Source organism: Scomber scombrus, chromosome 19, assembly GCF_963691925.1.
Source record: "Scomber scombrus chromosome 19, fScoSco1.1, whole genome shotgun sequence".
In the NCBI taxonomy this organism is placed as follows: domain Eukaryota; kingdom Metazoa; phylum Chordata; class Actinopteri; order Scombriformes; family Scombridae; genus Scomber; species Scomber scombrus.
In genome coordinates, this window is record NC_084988.1 from 14834536 (window position 1) to 14855370 (window position 20835).

Genomic DNA, 20835 nt, shown 5'->3' on the forward strand with positions numbered 1-20835 from the left:
TGTAGGCTCAAATTAACGAATTACATGACACAAACTCAATGGCTCGTCTCAGTTCAGCAGTGTTTGGCATCTTATCGGTATCCAGGCAGGAAGAGTCTGGTTGCTAGGGGGGGGCATGTTGAAACTTTCAGCCGCCACGCGAGGGCGCTGCACTGCAAGATATTGCTTTATTTATTTATTTATTTGATTTATTATAAAACAATAGAAACACTTCAAACAGTTATGTATTAAATGTACAGACAAACATTGTGCATTATACTTCTTTTGTCTTTATACTGCTGCTCCTAAATCCATGACTTCTGCATATGGTGTCACTCCACACTGAGTACTTGACTTCATGTGTACGTCTTTCATTTTTGTGTATGAATGTGTTTCCAACCCTGAGCCTCCTCGGACACCATGACGTCACCGCCGGAGCACTGAACTAAAAACAAATCCACCTCTCCTCCTCCTCTCTCTCTTTCTCCCCCAGATCAGACCGAGCGAACCGCACCGTCTACAATCACCCAGCTGACAGACGCCAGCCAGGAGCCGCATTGGTGTGTGTTTGTGTGTGTTTTTGTCTCCGTCACCCATCCTAGCGCAAAGAGTCGCCACAGCTCATCTAGTTTACCGCACAGCTCCGGTAAACGGCAGAGAGAGAGAGAGAGAGAGAGAGAGAGAGAGAGAGTGAGAGTGAGAGAGAGAGAGAGAGAGAGAGAGAGAGAGAGAGAGAGAGAGAGTGAGAGAGAGAGAGTGAGTGAGAGAGAGAGAGGAGCCCCAGTAGTAGCTAGTACGGCTAACATCTTCTGTCCCGACAAACAGGAAAGAAAAGCATGTCTGCTCAGCCCGGCGAGGAGCTAGGCTCGGAGGGGAAGTGGTTTGGGGACGACTATGAGAGAAACGGATTGCTTGGGAACACACCGACCCGGTTCGACGAGCTACGGGAAGATTTCAAGCCGAGAGGCAGCGAGGCGACGAGCGACCTGGATCAACAATTTCATCCTTTCCAGGACGACGGGAAAAGGCCTCCCGTTGCTATGGAAACTGCATCTACAGGTAAAGCGGGTACTTATCTCAGTTAAGTCTCAATGTGTATAGATGGTTGTCGTATTTCAGCCACATTAGGTTTGACATGGCCACCTATCAAATAAATACACATCTGTAATAACGCAGGTGCAAATACAGCTGGAGAGAGGAAGGACGAGTCCATTTGTGGCAGATTTATAGGCTAAATGCTGTCTACCAGCTTAAGTTTAAAACTTCTGGGTTTGAAAACACAGAAACAAAGATACAAGCGACTAACTTCCATTGGGTGAACACAAATCAACTCTCACATCAGTTAGAAATCTTCAAAGTGAATTCATCCAGACTGCAGTAGCACCAGCCTCTGATAGTAAAGAGACATCAAACATGACCCACTGTTTTCCCCACTGGTTTACTCATTTTATTGATGAGATTTGAGGCTGTAGGAAGGGTTCAGATGAGATGTAACATGCATTAACAAATAGCCTGTTGATCTCTGGCATGACTGATGTACTAGCTCACACGGGAAGGACAACGCATACAATTAAATACCTGCATTATTGATGTAGTGACAGTAGAGAGAGAGAAGAAGTAGATTAAAGGCATAAGTCCTTTCATTGTCAGTGATTGGATAGAAAATAACTTAATCATACAGTTTATAAACAGATCAAAATGTGTTATTATTATCCTACATTCCTGTTTTGGTGTTGTCAATCATATTTTTACATTATTTGTTGAAGAAATTATTAATAATGTGATATAATGGATAAATAGGGGTAGACAGTATGAGTAGAGACAGCATGAGGTTCTGTGTCTCTGCTGGGAAGAAATTGTAGTTTTAGGGCAAAGATAATAGCAAGGTCACAAAAGTAGCAAAAGAGCACACAGTTTCATACCATAATTGAAACTTTCTCTCACTATAATTGGATGATGGTAGCTGTGTTTTTTTGTAAGAGCATCACGCAGACCTCAGTTCTAAGTCCGTCACTCTCTTCAGCACAGCTCGGCTCATGCGTTGCTATTTTTAATCCTGGAGAAACAGGGCTCACTATTCGCTTGGCGAGCAAAACTAGAGCCCTGCACTTTCATTCACGAATTCACTGAAAGATTCATGAGATGATGTTTTTAAAAAAGAGGGGAAAAAAGCTGCCTAGTTTCTTCTTTTTGCTCATGCCTATTTCATTTCATTGGCTGCTGCTGGGCCAAAACAAGGAAAAACATGTCATTTGTTTTCTATATCCATGAAGTACAGGAGCATTATGCATGAATCAGACTTTAATCCTTTTGAGGCACAGAATTTAGCAGGAAAAAACAGAAATACAACATCCAAAGCCAGTGCGAAGTGTACTAGTAAAGCTAAAAAGTATCCTCTCCAAGCAGACTGAGCATAAAACATGTGTGAAATGAAAAACTGTCTAGTCGGTATTTGGCCTACACTTTCTAGAAAAAGTCAATAAAGCAAATGCTATACTTTCATAACAGTGAGCCAGACAAGTTCAAACTTCGGTAGGGGCGCACTCACACAAACACACACACACACACACACTGATTGTGTTTCGATTCCTAAACGAGGGCCGTCTCTTACCGCTGCGACTCCCACTGAGCCGTGTCTATAGGACTGAAGTAATCTACTGTGTCTACTTATGTTCTTGGTGGGAACAGTGCAGATCTCGTCACATCTAGCAGGGCAGAGTGAATATTTTCCTCTTCACCAGACATGTTATAGTCTGTTCTGATCTTTGTCAAACACATTAACTCCCAGCAAACCCCCCCTCCATCTTTACCAGTTCACACACACTTTCCTCCTCCTCTTTGCTGATAGATAAGCACGAAATAATACTTCAAGCGTCTGAAGTATGGCCTTTGAACAGAAACTGTATCCCTTCGAGATGTCTAGAATTGCCTCTCTAGGTAATCGATCCATGCCTGTCCTAAACACTGATCTGCCCACAGGACCCTGATAATGCTGATTTCAGCTGTATTAAATTACAACAGGGTAGAACAGTACAGTATATCCAGTTTTATCTTCACAAGTTTCCCATCCTGTGAAGTTTTCAAGAGGCATCATGAGCACGTCTAAATGTGTCGTAAAAACCTCACAGAGAAGTTTGTCATTAGCAGATGTTGTGCCTCACAGCTCTCCACTGCTGTAATATTTGTGCTCTCTCACTTAAAAACAAACATACTGAAATCCTTCTTTTTTTATACTGAGTTCTTTCTCACCCCTTACATTGCATTATAATGGTCACTTTATCTCTATGTCTAAACAAAGTGCATCAGTCATGAGAAACATCTCCCGTAATCCAGTGCCCGGAAGGTCAATTATACTCTCCGTCTCAGCATATCATCAGTGACAAGGATGAGGCAGCATATGTCTGGCTGGGTCTCTTCTGTATCTTTTAGATAGAAAAAGCACTTAGTGGACTCGACTGGACCGCATAAGCCAGCACAGTGCATTTGTGCCTTTAGCTGGTGAGAGCTTTGCTCCTGTTCCCAGGGGGGCAAGCAGTGCTAGGTCTTTTCAGAATGGATGATAAAGATGCAAGATAATACAGGGGAGGAGGAAAGGGAGGAGGAGGCAGGAGGCAGGAGGGAGGGCAGCTTCATGGTAAGAGGCGAGCCTGCGATGAGAAGGCTGATAGTTCAAATCCAGACTGGATAATACAAAGAAGTGCTCTTTCCTTCACAAACACCTTTAGTTCAGTGTCTTCCTCTCAGAAAGGCTTTTAGGTATCGGAGGTCATTGTTTAAAAACCTTATTCTTCTATAAGCAATTGTGGTTAAAAATATTTTGTCTCGCACCTTACTTAATTAAATAGGGCTTAAAATGTGTGTGATGTGTACTAGTGTGTCTGCTCACCAGGATGATTTGGACCTACGTGTTGATCCTACGTGTTACCTGCGGGATTTATAATCTCATTCATTTTTTTCTGTCTCCAGGACCAATTAGCTAATGCTGAGGGATAAAAGGACAGATAAAAGCATGACAGGCTGTCTCCAAAAAGCTTCACTGCTGGGGGACAACAACAGAGCATTACTGCTATCATTATATCAATAAATCATATTATTTTATGTCTTTTGATCCTGTGTGTTTGCCCTCAAATGAGTTAAAAGCCAGTGTGTGAAATATGATGCTATGTTTGCGATCACTCTGTCTCAGTCCAGTTCTTTAGCCTGCGGGCAGAGTAATCCCTAAGCAGAGTATTGCAAAACTGCTCATGGGATTAGAGCTACTATGATCAGAGGCACTTACAACAAGTATAGTTCATATATATATTTAGTTTGTTTGTAGACTACTGTAGCTTATGCACGACCGCTATCCTGCTTGCATCTGTATGCTCATGATTGCCAAATTCTGTGTGTACAATAACAGTGAAATGCCAATCCAAAGTCACACTGAACTGACAGCTCTGACCCAAAGCAGACAGTTTGCAGACACCCAGTCTGGATCCTCCCACATCCTCCTCATTCACCCACAAAGCTCTATCCAAGCAGCTCAACCCCAATCGATACAGGGTCCGACAGGTACTACTGTAAGCACTACAGCTTCACAATCTGAATGGGGGCCAATTAACTCTTATTTAAACACTCTCCAGATTGATTTGTCTCTGTCAAAGCCACTGGAACAACATGTGTCCTGTGTGGCCTTTGGTGATTTTTCTTCTTTAAAAAAAAAAAAGGTGGACGTTTCTTACAGTAATTGTATGTCTCTTTTGTCTTGGATCAATGCAGCTCAGAGCGGTTGAGTCCCTCAGCACGGCTGTTCTTTTATCGACCTCTGCTAGTAGTTTTGTTTGTGCCTCAGCTCTCAGACGGCCTCCATTTTCTTCCACTTAACAGATATTAAAGTGGGATAGTTAAACACTAGCAGTCATGTGTTTGTGCAGCCAAGGATATTCTAATCAATAAATTATGAACATAAACATCACAAGCAGAGGCCAGTAAAACTGTTCCAAGCACACATAATGACAATTGAATCATAATATGAATCACATTTTGATTCAGTTCTTTTCCCCCCCAGATTAATAATAAAAAAGATAATAGTTAATGTAACATGAATTTAGTTTTGTCAAAATCAGTTAGATTTTGTAGTGATGTTACTTTGCAGGAACTAAAGTAGCTACAAATTTCTTACTGGGGTGCAACAACGCAAAAGCAGAGCGACATTGAGAAAGTGATTACAATGCCGATAACAAAAGCTACAGTATATTATTTAACGTCAAAGGCGTAGATGTCTTTTGAAAGAGGAGCCCTGTTAGTGTTTTAATGGATTGGTTTCCAGAAGGTCGTGGACTGAAACAGAACTCCTGAAACACAACACTGCAGTAGAGAGAAAGGTCATGGATGGAGTCATCCAATTGTTACCGTGCAGCAGATTTACAGATGCTTAAAAGTATAGTGCTGAAATACTGATGACGTGTGCTCAGACAACACATACTGACAGATATTGTTCCTTTGAAAGTTAAAGCAGCTTGTTGGAACCAGCAGTACTGTCTCTTTTGTCTCTGCATTGACTCCCGGCTTGCAGGAAGTGAAACAATACGATATTCTTGAGTCTAGCAAACATACTGCAGCTGTTTGTGTGAGAGACCCTGTGATATGTCTCTCTGCAGCTCCTCAATTTTAACACCCTTTCTGTTATCTATGTGAGTTGATTTACTTTATTGCATTTTGAATAACTGCAAGAAGTGTCTTGAAGGGGGAAAAAAGCCCACTGTGCACTGAGTCCCACATGCAGCCCAGCTAACCCTTCATTTCAAAGTGGTAATACATTCATTTTTCAACTTAGCCGCTTTTGATATCGTCTCCACTCACGTTTTTGTCTGTAGTCTGATAATTAGGAGCCCATGCCTGGCATAGCACAGATTGTCAGGCTGCATTAGTTTCGGGGCTGCACCGGCTACACAGAGAACAACAAAAGGACTGCCCCTTCACAGGACTTATTTATTTAACTGCACCATCCTTTCAGTGACATGATTATGTTGTGTGGCCACAGTGTGAGCCGAGAATTCCTCTGTTGTCACATCCAATCCCATCCCAGCACAGTAAAGCATTCGCCTCCGCCTTGTAGGGTTGTTTTTTTTTTTCTTCCAGTGTCTGGGTGCTACGCCATATCGGCAGATTCAAAATGCCCTCAATCTCAACACACCAAGTTTGTCAGAGCAGTTGCCCTCGTGGCAATTAAAGAGGAGCATCCAGCCTCTTAATTGATGCAGATGACTTATGCAACTGCTGGTGAGTTTACTCTGTGTTGTTACATGGGTTGATGGTGAAAGGGGGCGTGTTGCCTACAGTTAGGACTCAACAGGATTACTGGTTCACCTCTCTTTACAGCTAGTAGTGGCTCTGAGTGCTTCCCACATCTGCACAGTAGATATTTGTACAGTGAGTCAGTGAGTGTTAGATTATGATGGTGTTGCCAGGGTGATGACTGAGGGGACATATACCATGGTAGTAGACTAAGAGGATTATACACTGGTTTGCTTTAGCAGTTCACCAAGGGCACTCGTGTCACTAAACTGATTGTGGCTCACCAGCTGTGCTCGTCTATTTTACATACCGCCCGAATCCATAAGCAGTGCAGTTCTGTAAGACATTTGAGCATAAATACAAAATAACCTGAAGCACAGGGGCGTATGGGCTTTGCTTTTCCAGCATGTCACGCCATCCCTCCGCCTTGTGTCCCAGCCTGGGTGTGTAGTGTTTATGCCATTGTACTGCGGTATGATGTATTGTTAATGACTGTTTGCAACAGCGTAAGCAGAGAGAGCAGCAGCAGTAGGAAGGACAGCAGAGGGGAAGGGTGGTGGGGCTTTTCAGAGGAAGCAGAGGGAGGGAGGGGACGTCCTGACCTGTTGGGTCTTCTGTCAGTCAGTCTGCATCCTCGGGAGCTAACCCTAAGGCTGCGATTTTAAAAACTTCCCCCTCATCCAGCCCAGCAGCTGGACCCAGCCTATTTATAACACCACCGCTGCCCTGGGAGAAGCAGGCCTGGAGAGCAGGAGGAGGAGCCTAGTTCATGAAAGTGTAAACTCAGACAAATACACAACAGAAATATTTACACTGCATGCGTGTTAACGTGCGGGTATTAAATGCTTGTTTATTTGTTTGTGAACATGTGTGGGAGTGTGTTTTTCAGTGGAGTTAGACCGGAAGTTGGACATATTTGAATTCTTGACTTGACCTTGACTTCTGATCTGATGATTTAAAATAACATTCCTATCAAGTCTGTCTCTTCCTGTTTTGCAGCACATATGTAACACTAGTGTTTTTAATGCTTCCCTGCAGCATTGTAACAAATTATTCAGTGAGATGTTGAGTGATATTTCACAGCAGAGCACACACAAATTCACAGTTAACACATGCACTGGCTGTATGTGTCCAGATCCTTAATGTAGCTGTAGTTGAGTTAACGCTGCAATTGTAACTGTGATCATTATTTCTTCAGTTTTGCATGTGTGACTTGAAAATGACAGTGTGTGAAATATTTATTTTATACATCTATTATTGAACTGCTGTGTCAACCTAGCTTAAACGTTACATTTTTAGAGAGACTAGATGCTCGCTCGCACAACAGTATATTGTTCATATCTGTGTGTGTGTGTGTGTGTGTGTTCATTTTTGTGACACTTGTGTAAGTTGTCAGGGGAGATGCAGGATTAGTGATTACAGAGGAGAGATGTGACTACAGACAGCTCTTTGCCTGCATGATTCAGAACAGACTCTGGTTGTGGCACTGTGTGTTTTTTGGGGTCTGAACAATCCCCCTTTGTCCTGCACTGGGTACAAGTACCCTCTGTTACTGCTGCCTCACTGATCTAGTCAGCCGTGCACCCAGTCTGACTGTGCTGCTCTCACAGTGCCACAGCCCCTCTTCCTGGCAGCGGCACCAACTGAAGCATAGCCTTGTTTAACTAGATGTTGTTATTAATCAAGCTCAGACACAGGATGATTTGACTTGATGGTGTGACACAGAGAGCGGTGTCAGTCGTCTGTTTTTTCGAGCAACCTTTCATTCAGAAAGTACAGCTGAACCAGTTCATTGTAATATGATGATATGAGAGCGTCTATCCTCACTGTGTCTCACTTCTTTCTTCTCTATTCCTGCTGGTCTCTGTAGATGACTCCATGTCTGACCTGTTTGGGAAGCCTATGAATGACGACGGTGATGTGTACACTTCCCTGCGATCCAATCAGAGCTTCACATCAGGCCAAGAGGCTTCCTACCTGTCAGACGACCTGAAGTCCTCCAAGCCCTCCTCTGGCTCCTCTGCCCTGGACCACTTCTCCACTGACACCTACAGCTTCAGCTCCAGCACCAAGATGACTTCTGACCTGACCGATGACATGCCAAAATCTCTGATGGGCTTAGATAAGACAGAATCCTACAACTACATGGACATCAGCCATGGGGATGAGCGCCATGATCAACACCAGGGGGCTCTGCACAGCCTGATGAACACAAGCTCGACCGGGCGTGACTTGCTGGGCGGCTACATAGATAAGAACCCCGGAAGAGATGAGGAGGAGGAAGAGGAAGAGGAGAACCTAGGTCCAGCACTGGGCTCCCACTCTTTCCCCTACGTGGAGGAGCCATCTGATGAAGAGTTGTCAGACTACCGCTCCTACCGTAACCTGGGGGGCACTCCACAGACAGCCAGCCCCGTGAAGATCACTTTGACCGAGTCTCAGCCTCCAGCCGCCATGGTCGAGCCACAGCAGCCCCTCCCTCCAGTCACTGTGTCTGAGCGTGAAAACGTCCTTAGTGTGGGCTTACAGGGTGTTCCCACCGTGACACTATCAGAGCCAGAGGATGACAGCCCTGCTTCCACTCCCAATGCTTCACCAACACGTAGGAACAGCGCACACACACACACACACACACACACACACACACACACACACACACACACACACACACACACACACACACACACACACACACACACACACACACACACACACACACACACACCTGTCATAGGTGAAGGTGATATGGATAAAATCATCTATCATGGTCACTACATATAATGTTGTACCATGATAATGACATACAGTACAATCTATCAGTAGGAAATTAGAAAAAAATTAAATTAACCAGATGGAAATCCAATATTGCACATGCAGCATCATCTACAATGACCTACCACGCCCAGAAACATTGAGAGGGATCACTAACACAGTGCAAACAGAGTGGGACTAAATCTCTACATCTCACAGTGAACAGTATATTGTCATATCTAGGGCTGTAACTAACTATTATTTCAATTAGCTATTATTAATGTTGATTATTTTCTTGATTAATCGATAGGTTTTTTGGTTTAAATCATTTAAGAAAATGGTAAGAAATATCAATCACTCTTTCCCAAAGTCTTGTTTTGTCCCAAACAACATTGTACAACCCAAACTTTCAAGGAAGACTGAAGAAACTAGAAAATACTCACATTCATGAAGCTGCAACCACAAAAGAAGTTTTTCTTTAAGCAAATTTGTTGATTGACTAATCAATTAATCCACTAATTGTAACTCTATTCATATTCCCACCTCTGGTCAGATATATTTAAGGTATATGTAAATAACATAATGAAGGAATACTACATTAACCCCCATCTTTGACTGTATGTGCAGATGCTTTATATCTAGATTTGTAATGTGAATGAAGACTCTGATGCTTATTTCTTTCTCTACATTTCTTTTTGCAGAGAAAGAATTCCCTTCTCATGACATGTTCAAGGCTGACGCAATGAAGCCTGCAGCTCCCAAGAGCAGTCCAGGCACAAAGGCCGGCAGCAGGGAGCATGATGGCAGCAGTGCAGAGTCTGGAGACTCAGAGATTGAGTTGGTGTACGAGGAGCCTCCCAAGGCCAGTAGCAACCCATTTGCCCAGCCGCCTAAAAGCAAGAGTGCTTTCAGCCAGCCTAACAGCCCTTTTGACAATCCCCCAGTCGCCAAGGGTGGTTGCGGCCTGGCTGGCAACCACGCTCCACCCACAGCCTACAGCATTCTGAGGGAGGAGAGAGAAGCAGAGCTTGACAGTGATCTCTTCATTGAATCTGCGTCTGAAGAGAGCCCAAAGAGAGAGCAGGGCTTCAGTGGCCCCAAACAAGGAGTAAGTACTCCCTCTCCCCTGGTTCCCAGTACCGTCCCTGCCCCAAGTGCCCCTGAGGTGGTGCCAGCCGAGCCTCTGATCACAGAAAAGGTCAAGACCCCGGTGAAAACAGAGGAGGATCGCCTCAGCAAGCCCAAACCCCCAACTGCTGCTGTGCCCCCAGAGGTGCGATCAGAGAGGCCCCACCAGGACGACATGTTCAAGCACACCAATGAGGGCAAAGATGACCTAGGAAAACCCGCCGCCCCCATCTTCCCAGAAGGCTTAAGCAAACAAAAAGGTTAGTCGGATAAATCTGGATTTTTAAAAACTTTGTATTCTTCTACTGTAACAATTTACAGTGCTGCTGTTTCTTCGTGGAAGTATTATCTCACAAAACATGTTTGTAATCTTTTCATTGTTGCAGTGGTTTCACCTTGGCTAATATGCCTCTATTTTGAGTACTGGCTTTCCAGAAATAATGCTGTCAGCTTGTGGAACAGGTAGCGTTGTATCTGCTGATGTGTCTTTGTGCCTGAGTGAAAGAGCTGCCGCATGTGCATTTGTTGTCTAAACCTTCCTCATCATATCTAGGGCTTCTAAAAACCGTTTGGAAATCACTGGCAGTGTATTACTAATCAAATCACGTGCACCGTACTTGTTTTTGTTTACCTTCTGGTTGCTACCTGCATGGTGTGCTGTGCCATTGTTTTGTTGGAAGGCTGGAAAATAACAAAAAAAAAAAGGACTGCTAAAGGAGATGGGATGTTCCACTGCTGTGCGTGCTTCTGTGCCAGGGGTGGGTGAGAAGTGCTCGTGTTATGCTTTCCTGAAGTCTGCTTCCCCCTGGTGGTGCATTTGAAGGGATTTTTTTTTAAAAAGCGAAGTGAGGATGCAATGATTCACATTCTGGCAATAAACCTGACAGCTACACTGTCAAACCTATAAGCAATGCTCTTTGCTGTCAATGGAAATGTGCACATAATAAAATATAGCATTGGAGATGTTGAGAAAAAAATGATTATTCTGCATCTTAACAGCATGTGGCTCCTTACAGCACTCATTAACATACTGGGATTAGGTAACTCAGACATGTCACCGTCAGTAGGAGTTAATGCTGTCTAAGCTGCACATTTGATGTTGGCATGAGCATCTTGACTTCTATTGGCTGCTGCTGTGTCTGCTCTGCCCTTGTACACAGTGAGTTTACATAATCCTATGATGTCAAAACTGGGGCACACTCCTACATAGTGGCTTTGAAGGCTTCCACATAAATTTACATTCCAAACGTAAGAAATCACATCTGAATGAATGTTATTTGCTTCGTGGCCTCCAAAGAGAGGATTTCCTGAAACTAACAAATGAGGCTCCCTGCTCCAACATCACATGATGATTGAGTCAGATAAATAGTAACATGTATAATGTATCATTTATAATGTATAAGTTCATGCCATGATTGAATGCCAGCTGATGCAGCTCCTCTTGTTTTGTTTACGCAGACTGTAAGAAGGTTCTGGAAATGCTAAAAAGCAGGTCATGTGTATTTTTTTGTCCACCGCTAGAGGGCGCAGTGCCCCTTTGTCATTGCTGCTCCAATGAAGACTAGAAGATATAATTTCCATCAGTCAGTGCACTTCCACACCAGTTGCCATAGCAACAGTGATGGGGTAGCGTGTTCAGTCTGGTTTATAGAAATCTGCTTTTTCTCAGTTGGCACTGGCATTGAGGCCCATTCGCAGCTGCAGTGAGCAGAAGGTGTGAGGTGTGGCTGTCTGCAGTGGGGAGGACAGGAGACAGACCTCACTGCTTTGATAGGATTGCAACATGACGTTATCTCCAAACTGTACACGAGGGGATTGTTTTCTGCCCGATGCTGACACCACAGTGACTCTGCTGTTTCTTCTGCGCTAGGCTTTTCAACCATCCTGTGCCGCTTTTTCAGTCATAGACTTGAGTTGGAAATCTTAAAGCACAAACACATCCTGAAGGCACCAAACAAGGAGCATTGTGCTGTAATGCACAGTGTCTCTCAGCATAAATTATTAAAGCACAAAGCACTCTGCCTCTTCAATTATCAGTGAGTCATAGTTGAAACAGCTATTTGAATCTCTGGCTACAACCTTATATTGTCCTGTGCAAATAAAAAGCAACAGAGGTGGGTGTTTGCCAAATTTTTCCTTAGCAGCATGGTGTCAAGCCTTCATAAAACACTGATATTGCATCCTGTCTGGTGTGTAACATGACAGCAGACTCATTCTTTCTGATGACACAGCATGTTGTATTATGTGATAATTGTACTCTTATATTAGAGGTTAGACCACAAAATGTTATTATTTTACACTATGAATATCAACAAGCAACAAGGTAGGCTAGAGCAGCATGTTATAAAGTACATGACAATGAATCTGGCTACTTTGGTGTCACATTAAAGCATATGTGGGATAATCCTCCCACTGCTTGTACCCCCACTATTACCAGTCAGTACTGAGACCACGTCAGGGCTTTATTGTAAAAGCTAGGAAACTTTCCCTTTCAAGAAAAAAGCTTATCCTCTGTCTATCACCCCCCACCCCATCCTCTGGCCCCCTTAGGCTCTTAATCATTGCATGGGTGGTTTGCTGCAGCAGCAACTGTGGTGTGGTGTTTACAATTTTACCTCCCCACAGTCACCCCCCTCCCCCAGCACACACACACACACACACACATACGCACTTTCCCTGCTCCTTCTTTTCTAGCCAGCGCTGCTCCGCGGCATCAGTCTGTGTGCTCCGCGAGCCGGCAGCACCTTGGAAGCCTTTCCTCCCTCCCTCCCTACCTCCCTTCCTCCCTTCGCTGTCATCTCAGCCTCGCTCCCAGCATCCTTTTTTTTCGACCATTCATGCCTTTCCTGGGATGAGTGAGTGAATCGGTGCGACCGGAGAGGGAGACAAAGAAGAAAACGGAGACGATACAGAGAAAGAGAGAGAGAGAGAACGGGGACAAAACAGATCACCAGCATGCAGGCCGCTGCAGACGTGACAAAGAAGGAAGCCTCCTGGAGCAGCTGGAAGGGCCAGGGTACTGATGTGTTTACTGTGATTTACTCATTGATTGTCTGTGATTTGTGGCTGTGAGAGACAGACAGCTATCTCTGCATGTAGGTTATGTAGGTAATTTTCATGACACTTTAGGCGTGCAGTGTTGAACGTGCGTCTCTGGTTACGCCTTGCATGTGTACATTTGCCATCTAATCATATCTGTCGAATACAGGGGAATCGAACAATGCCATTTACCTGCACCCCCCTCGTACAAGGACACGCCCTGATGACAGATTCTTTTTGCTGCATGTGTGTGCGTCTAGGGAAAAAAAACAAAGAGGAGAGTGGGTGAGAGGTGCTGGTGGGTGTTTTGGAAAATAAGCGTATACACACGAGCATGCTGGGAGCCATCTGTTTTGGGTGCATGTTAATATGGATGCCAGTGTTGTAGACTAAGGCGTGTCATTGTTATCACCCTCCCCGCTATGCAACCGTGCAGGGGAGCTGATTTTATATGGCGTACGCTCTGTTTTTGTGTAACGAGGCAGCCAGAGCATCCGGACAGCACTGACAGACTGTCTCCATGGTAACCGGGGCACACCCATCCTGATTACATCAGCCCTATCTCCTCGGCTGCCATGGCACCTTGCAGAGACTGGGCCGGAGAAGAGCATCCTCCGTCTGCCTGTTTCCATAGCATGGAGGGCTCATTAAAGGGAGCATGAGAGAAAATGGCGCCCCTTCCTCCACACTAGATGTGGTTTATTATCTGCCATCTTTTTAGGATTGGGAGAGCAGTGAAAATGCAATAAATTGATCTGATTATTATATCCAAACAAACACAACAGTGTCTCATTTTTAGATGTGCAGCCAAGCAAAAACATCCTAATGTCAAAATCCCCATTAGTCATTAATCCACTGACTCATTATCCATTTAATTTAACCAAAACTGACACTATGAAACATGATAGTCTGTCAGATCTGAATCTGTCTACAATATTACCAACGCATCACATTAAGCTGATGCAGTCAGCACAGCAGAGGATGAAACTGAGCAGTTTGAAGCTGAAGGCATTTTTATGTTTAGTCATTCTCGCTGCAAACGCAGTGCTGACTCACTGCCACCGGACTTCCCGGGAATATTGACAGTGATGCAGAAATATCCAAAACTGAGTCATGCATATATGATTGATTCAATATGATACATTTTACATCTGTGATTTAGGATGACACAACTGCTAATAGATCTTCTGAGGCATAGACATGGTGTAGGTCAACAATCAGACTTCACTGTTTACATGTGCCTTGTGGCGGATGTGTGCCACCTTGTGAATTTGGGAAGCCTACATATTAGGTCTATATAGGTGTCTGTAAAGTCCACGTTGCCACATTTTCTTTACTGGTTTCTGGTTTGGTAACAGTCAAATCTTAGAGACCCTTTGTGGCGTTACGTTGCATATTTGCAACTTTGTAAAGACTTAGCAATACTTTGATTTAATTTGCAGTTATTTTTAAATTGTTTGGGAGTATTTTGTCTTCGACCCTCAGAAGAGAGTAGTTCAGATGTTTTGACATAAAATGGTTTGATTTATGCTTAGAAGTCAAAAAAGTGAAATGATACAGGAAGATCTAATAGGAGAGATACATTCATACAGGATTGTATCCTGCTGTGGATGGATGAAACTTTTCCTGCTATTGCACAAAATGATTGCTGACACGGCTTTGTTCATCATGTGAGGATAAAAGTCTGAACTATATCCCCTTTAATAACAAAAACTGGACATTCATAATCACCATATTAAGTCCATGTTAAAGTCCTAGCCTGACACTCAAGTCCTACCTAGCAGTTGAAGTCTCTTTGCATGTTAGCTCACTCTAGCTGACGGCTTGTTTGAGGCCACAAGGACGTCTTCAGTGATTTAATGAGGTCAGGCTAAACTAGTTTCACTACAGAAAAAGGGGGAGGGGGGCGGGGGGAATCATATTATTGTCACTGGTGTTAATCGTTTGCTCTGGTTTTCGCTAGGCGTGTGTTGAATATCAGAGGGAAGAGTCACGAGGCTGCATTTGAACTTCCTCTGCGCTCTGATTCAACATCCTGTTCGTTCTGCATGACATAAAACTGTCACCCTTGCTCTCGTCCTTTGATACTGTAACAATATAAACTGGGTTTTCTATGTCTAGTGCGTGCCTTAATATAAATATCAGGATAATAAGAAATCAGACACACAATTTGGCTTTGTGATGTGTCACTGTTAACGTTCTTCAAGGCTTTTTATACTTTTTATATAAATGTTTTCTTATTTCTTCACACACACTTGACAGCTAGCAGGCCTGGTGTTAAACCTGCTATTGTCCTTTTGTGCCTCACAATAAAGGGAGTGGCAGTCTTCATGTGTCGGGGTGTGGAGACACCGATTCCCCAGATTCAGAGCAAATGAATCTCTCCATGCTCCCAAAGGAACGCTCTTTCGTCTCCCTCTTCCCCTTTCGGCCCCTCCCTTCCTCTCCGTCTCTCCATCTCTCTGTGAGCGGTGGGGAGAAAATGGAGCATGGTAACTATGGTAACTGCATCAGGCAGGTGCTCGGCAGATCCCTGCCACCAGAGCGTTTTAATGGAGCAGTGGAGTGTGGCTACGGACTGCGAGGTTGTTTTCTCATCTTTCGCTACTGAAGTCACATGATTTGATCTTTTATACATTTAAAAAGACTAGTTGAGTTTTTTTCCCCATTTTGATAGTCTTTATTTCGGTCGCTGCTTGGCAGTCTGTCACGTGTCAGCGGGGCTGCTTGAGAATAAAAGAGAGTGTATTTGCATGTGTGTGTTTGTGTGTGCGTTGGATTGCAATGTGGTTCTTTGGCAACCGCGCCCCATAGACGCCTACACCCTCCTCCCCTCTTCACCCTCCCTCCCTCAGTCCCCCTGTGTTAGCCGGATGCTGATTTGCTGGTGTGGCAGTGGCCCCTCCCCTCCTGTGCAGGGGGGGGGGGGGGGGACTCCCCCTTTAGTGCTCTCCTTTTGTCCGTGAATAAAGCAGCTGCCTCTTTCCCTGTTCAACCATGGGAGCCGCAGGTCAGTACATGCTTCTACTGCACTAGCTAAAGCTTTTCAGTCTGCGTGCAGCCTGTGCAGCGCATCACAAGGCACGGTCACTGTCGCTGGTCTACACCTGTCTCTCGAGCAGGGCTGTTGTGTCTGTGTGTTGTTACAGCTGCTGGATAAGCTACCTGTGCCTGTGTGTGTGTGTGTGTGTGTGTGTGTGTGTGTGTGTGTGTGTGTGTGTGTGTGTGTGTTCCTCTCACAGCATCTCCATTCAAATCAGTTAGTTTGGCTTCTGTAGGGAGTGGTGCATGAGAGCAGCAGTTAGGGCACGTGGATCTCACTGTAACTGAATGATAGTGTTTGATTTGATTGATAGTAAGTGGGGGGGGGGGGGGGGGGGGGTAAGTTTGTCATTATTGGTTTCTGATAAGAGAAGACCTGTTTTATTCTTCAGTGTATGAACAGTTATGGTGTGTAAGAGCAGAGATTCACATAGCCACAATGACTTCTCTGCCTCCCAGGTTTAGCCTCTCTTTTTGGCATCCACAGATGCCTTTTAGTGGAGAGCAAAGATGGCCGTCATCACTATGCTGCTCACAGCTCCACGGCTAAAATTAGAGCAGGCCAGCAGGCGGACAGCTCAGAGAGAAAGAGTAAGACACACAAGGGACCCCAGGAGCTGTTCTTTTCCTCTGCACGGCCACAAAACTTGTGCTCGCCTCCGTGTAATGTGAAGGATTTCCAGGTTTCAGTAGTGGCAGGAACGGTGAGCTCCACCAGCGCTGTCAGAGCCGCAGTCATGGTGGGGGAGGCAGCTGGTTCAGCAGAGGTAAAACAAGCAGCCGACAGTTCTCATGGAAACGAGCCAGTGTTGCCAGCCGACACAGACGACTGCCAGAGGACGAGCATGTCGGCCACTGGAGCTGTAATGGTACACTGGGCTAATCCTCAGTTCTCACTTCTCTCTCATCTGTGCTAGCAGCTTTGAATTACAAGCCCGACTAACCAAAGAAGACGAGAAATATTGGAGCGGAGGGAAGACGGTGCAGCATGATGTGCGGCTGCCTTTGTTGCTGTTCAGCTGTATGTATGAAGGATTTGGTTCACATAGGGTGTCACTGCGTAGTGAGATACTGCACTGAAGCATCGTCATCCTTCATCACTGACCACAGAGCTGGCCAGGTCACATTGAACCGTTATCTGTGAGCAGCTGATAGTGTGTCTATTTCTGCCTGTGCCTTCACAGAGCTATAGGTCAATCATTAATTCTGGTCTGCAAGCCGGCTGTAGAGGTAGTATGGTCGTCTCAGTCTGTCTGTCTGTATGTATGTTTGTATGCGTATGAGAGCAGACCAGGTGCCACACTGGCGATAAGCACACGTCAGATGCAAATATGAAGCCCCACCGGTCTGGAGTGTGGCAACACAGACTGCTCAACAAGTGAGAGTCAGCTATTATCTTAGCAAAGGTTGCCCTATATATAGGGGTAAAGGAGCTGAACTGACGATTCATTACCCAGACACCTTCACCTTCCAGTTCCACAGCTCAGTCCAACCTGATGAAAAGTTGGGTTAGGAAGCTGAGTTAAAACAGGATCACGTGATAGCCGGAGCTCTCCAGAGGACGTTGGGTTGTGAACAGCTTCCAGTTATTTGACCCAAATGTGTGGTGTGTAGCGCGCAGCAGCCCTTATCCACTTTGAAAAGGATACGGCCTAACATTACAGTACATGTCACGGAGTGTGAGGTCAGGTCATTCGATGGGTCCTAACCCTGTTTCTTCATGTTCTATGCTTCTTTTACCCCCCCAACAGCTATTGACCTGCTCTACTGGAGGAATGTGAAGCAGTCGGGGGCCGTGTTCAGCAGCGTGCTCCTGCTTCTCTTCTCCCTGACCCAGTTCAGCGTGGTCAGTGTCGGAGCCTACTTAGCCCTGGCAGCCCTCTCTGCAACCATCAGTTTCAGGATCTACAAGTCTGTGCTTCAGGCCGTGCAGAAGACCGATGAGGGACATCCTTTCAAGTGAGTAACAGAAGGTTGAAAGACAAGAGACTGGATTTCATTTAAAAAGGTGTTTGACATTTAGGTATTTTCTCTGTTTTCTGTCCCTGTATTTGTTTCCAGGGCCTACCTGGAGATCGAAATTGCTCTATCCCAGGACCAGATTAGTAAATATGCCGACAAAATCCTGCTGTACACCAACACCTGTATGAGGGAGCTTCGTAGGCTGTTCCTCGTACAAGATCTGGTCGACTCCTTGAAGGTTTGACACACTCTTACTGTATGGACCCTAACTCAATTGCCAAACTTTTAGCTTCAGCCGCAAATCATAAAACTAAGAAAGCGGACACCGAATCAATCCGATAATGCATGTTTGTAATGTCAAGCGGGCAGGCAAATTAGATTTAACTACTCCCTGTATCTGTGTATTTCAGTTTGCTGTGCTGATGTGGCTGCTCACCTATGTGGGTGCTCTCTTCAACGGCCTGACACTGCTCATCCTAGGTGAGGTCATCCAGACTCACTACACATCTCACTCTTCTCAGTTTTATCTCCTACGAATTTCCAGGCACCGCCACTGTGAATGAAATTTCAGCTTTAGTCTTTTCTGTCAGAAGTTTGATCATTTCAAGATGTGGATATTTGTATTTGCCTTTTATGTCAGACACACTTACTTCACCGTGAATATGTACAATGTCTATTTACTTTTCCAGTTTATCTTAGATAAGTGTAGTGGTTGAGGTGTACCAAGGGCTGTGCTGACACCAGTGTTTCTGTTTGAACATATTCCCACTGTAGGTCAGAATACTTTAACCTTTAATCTCTCTGTGCCTCTGCAGCTGTGGTCTCCATGTTCACCATGCCTGTGGTCTACGAGAAACATCAGGTGATTATTTTCTGTGCTATGATTTATAAAAGTTAAACGTGGTTTGGAAAATGTTTGATACTTATTTCCTTTCTTTTTGTTATGTTTTCAGGCACAGATCGATCAATATGTGGGACTAATACGGACCCATGTCAACTCTGTGGTGGGAAAGTGAGTGTTTGCCAGACTTTTTGTTCAAAGTTCACATAGTCCATGTAAGAACAAAATGTAGCTGTAACCTGCAAAAGCCAAACAAGGAAATTAAGTACAGAGCTTACAGAAAAAGTGAGAACTTTATACTGACTAAGGTTTGATCATGGTCGGACACATTTTAATGTCCTAGACAGGAAAGTAAAAGAAGCTCCTCTATTAGAATCAGCGGCCAAAATGCAAGACAGGGCAACTTCTAGGTGTTAATGTGTGTAGCGGTGTGGATGAGGGGGTTTCCGAAAATAATGTGTGGTCAGAAAACCAATCTTTCATTCATGTCACAACCAAACAGTTTGGAGTATCAAGTCTGTTGAAGATTGTTTTTGATGGAAATGTCTGAAATGAGTTATTCTATAATTACTGGGTCTGTCTTGACCCAGAAAATGAAAAAGTTAAGTTTGTCTGTAGGTATCCAAAGGATTAATTGATGCCAAATTGATAGTCAGTTGTTGAACTGACCACTATCAGCTTCCAATTCCAGTAAAATTTGACGCGTTGGCTCTACTTCCTGCCATAAAAGGAGAGAACAAAAACAGCAGGTGCTTTGCTCCCCAAAAAATGAAGCAGAACAAGCAGAGCTTCATCTTGAATAAATATCTTGCTGGAAACAAGGTATTAATGCTGTTTTTCTCTGTACAGGATACAAGCGAAGATCCCAGGGGCCAAGAGAAAGGAGGAGTAGACCTGTCCGTCTCACAGAGAGGCTGACAGTCCAGTCCAGCTCAGAGGCAGGCAGCTCGCTTACTGTTGAAGAGCCTGGTGGTCATCTGTGGAGCGTAGTGCTATGTCATCTTGGTGTTCTCTAAAAGCATCCACTGGAGAAGCCTTCACCCTGTCTATAGCAGTCTAAACACTAACACACACGAGTCACACGTACATAATCCTGTTTCTAGGGTAGACAAGTTCACAACTCGAAACAAAAGAAACTGACTTTTTTTGTGTTGCTTATTATAAAGTGCATGAAGTCGAGCCTTGGGTAAATATTTGATATATTTTGTGCCGTTTTTAAAATAACGCTACATTTTTGCTTTGCAGTGCTTACCACAAACTGTGTACGGTTTGGCACAAAAAAAGCTAAATGCCCACAGACGTGCTCTGCTGCCAATGTTAAATACTGCTTAATGTTTCTGAGTTAGCAGATGGGGCTTCTCTCAGTATATGTCAATATATATAAATATCAAAAATTATTTCCTTTTGGTGTTTCCAAGCACAAAATAATTTAACAATATGCGTCTTAGATGTGGTAATTGTAGGGTTTTTGCTTTTGTATAACCATAAGGAACAATACACACGCTCATGTTTTAGGTAGTTGTACAACTACTATGAAGACAAGGAGTATCTGGTGATATTTAGCTTGTTTGAATAACTGTCCAACTTTGTACTATGTTCAACTATACTCTGTAGTTCTTTAGACCCTGGACTCTTTAACTATTTGCACTTACAGTATGTATTTAATTACAAGGATAAGAAAAATAAATGTACCTTGATGTATAACTCTTCTCAGCCACTTTTACTAACAAGTTTGCCTTCATGAGATGACTTACAGTTGAAGATGAGTTTGTGTATGACACCACAGCTAAGTTTGAAGTGATAACACCTCATTGAGC

General features: G+C 44.2%; 1 protein-coding gene across 1 annotated transcript; it reads left to right on the forward strand.

Annotated features, from left to right (window-relative positions):
* The first annotated feature begins 809 nt into the window (after positions 1-809).
* rtn1a (reticulon 1a) lies at positions 810-20789 on the forward strand. Its single transcript, XM_062440354.1, has 9 exons — positions 810-1038; positions 8126-8857; positions 9708-10394; positions 17967-18174; positions 18277-18415; positions 18588-18657; positions 18993-19039; positions 19131-19189; positions 19868-20789. The coding sequence occupies exons 1-9, from the start codon at positions 816-818 to the stop codon at positions 19908-19910; spliced, it is 2208 nt and encodes a 735-aa protein (XP_062296338.1). The 5' UTR covers positions 810-815; the 3' UTR covers positions 19911-20789.
* Positions 20790-20835: the final 46 nt, after the last annotated feature.

What these genes read in the sequence shown, in the direction of transcription:
- rtn1a (XM_062440354.1), top strand. Translation starts at nt 816, where the DNA reads ATGTCTGCTCAGCCCGGCGAGGAGCTAGGCTCGGAGGGGAAGTGGTTT. An exon ending in TCCCAATGCTTCACCAACAC is followed by an intron (nt 8,858 to 9,707) that starts GTAGGAACAGCG and finishes TTCTTTTTGCAG; the next exon opens with AGAAAGAATTCCCTTCTCAT. An exon ending in GTCAACTCTGTGGTGGGAAA is followed by an intron (nt 19,190 to 19,867) that starts GTGAGTGTTTGC and finishes TTCTCTGTACAG; the next exon opens with GATACAAGCGAAGATCCCAG.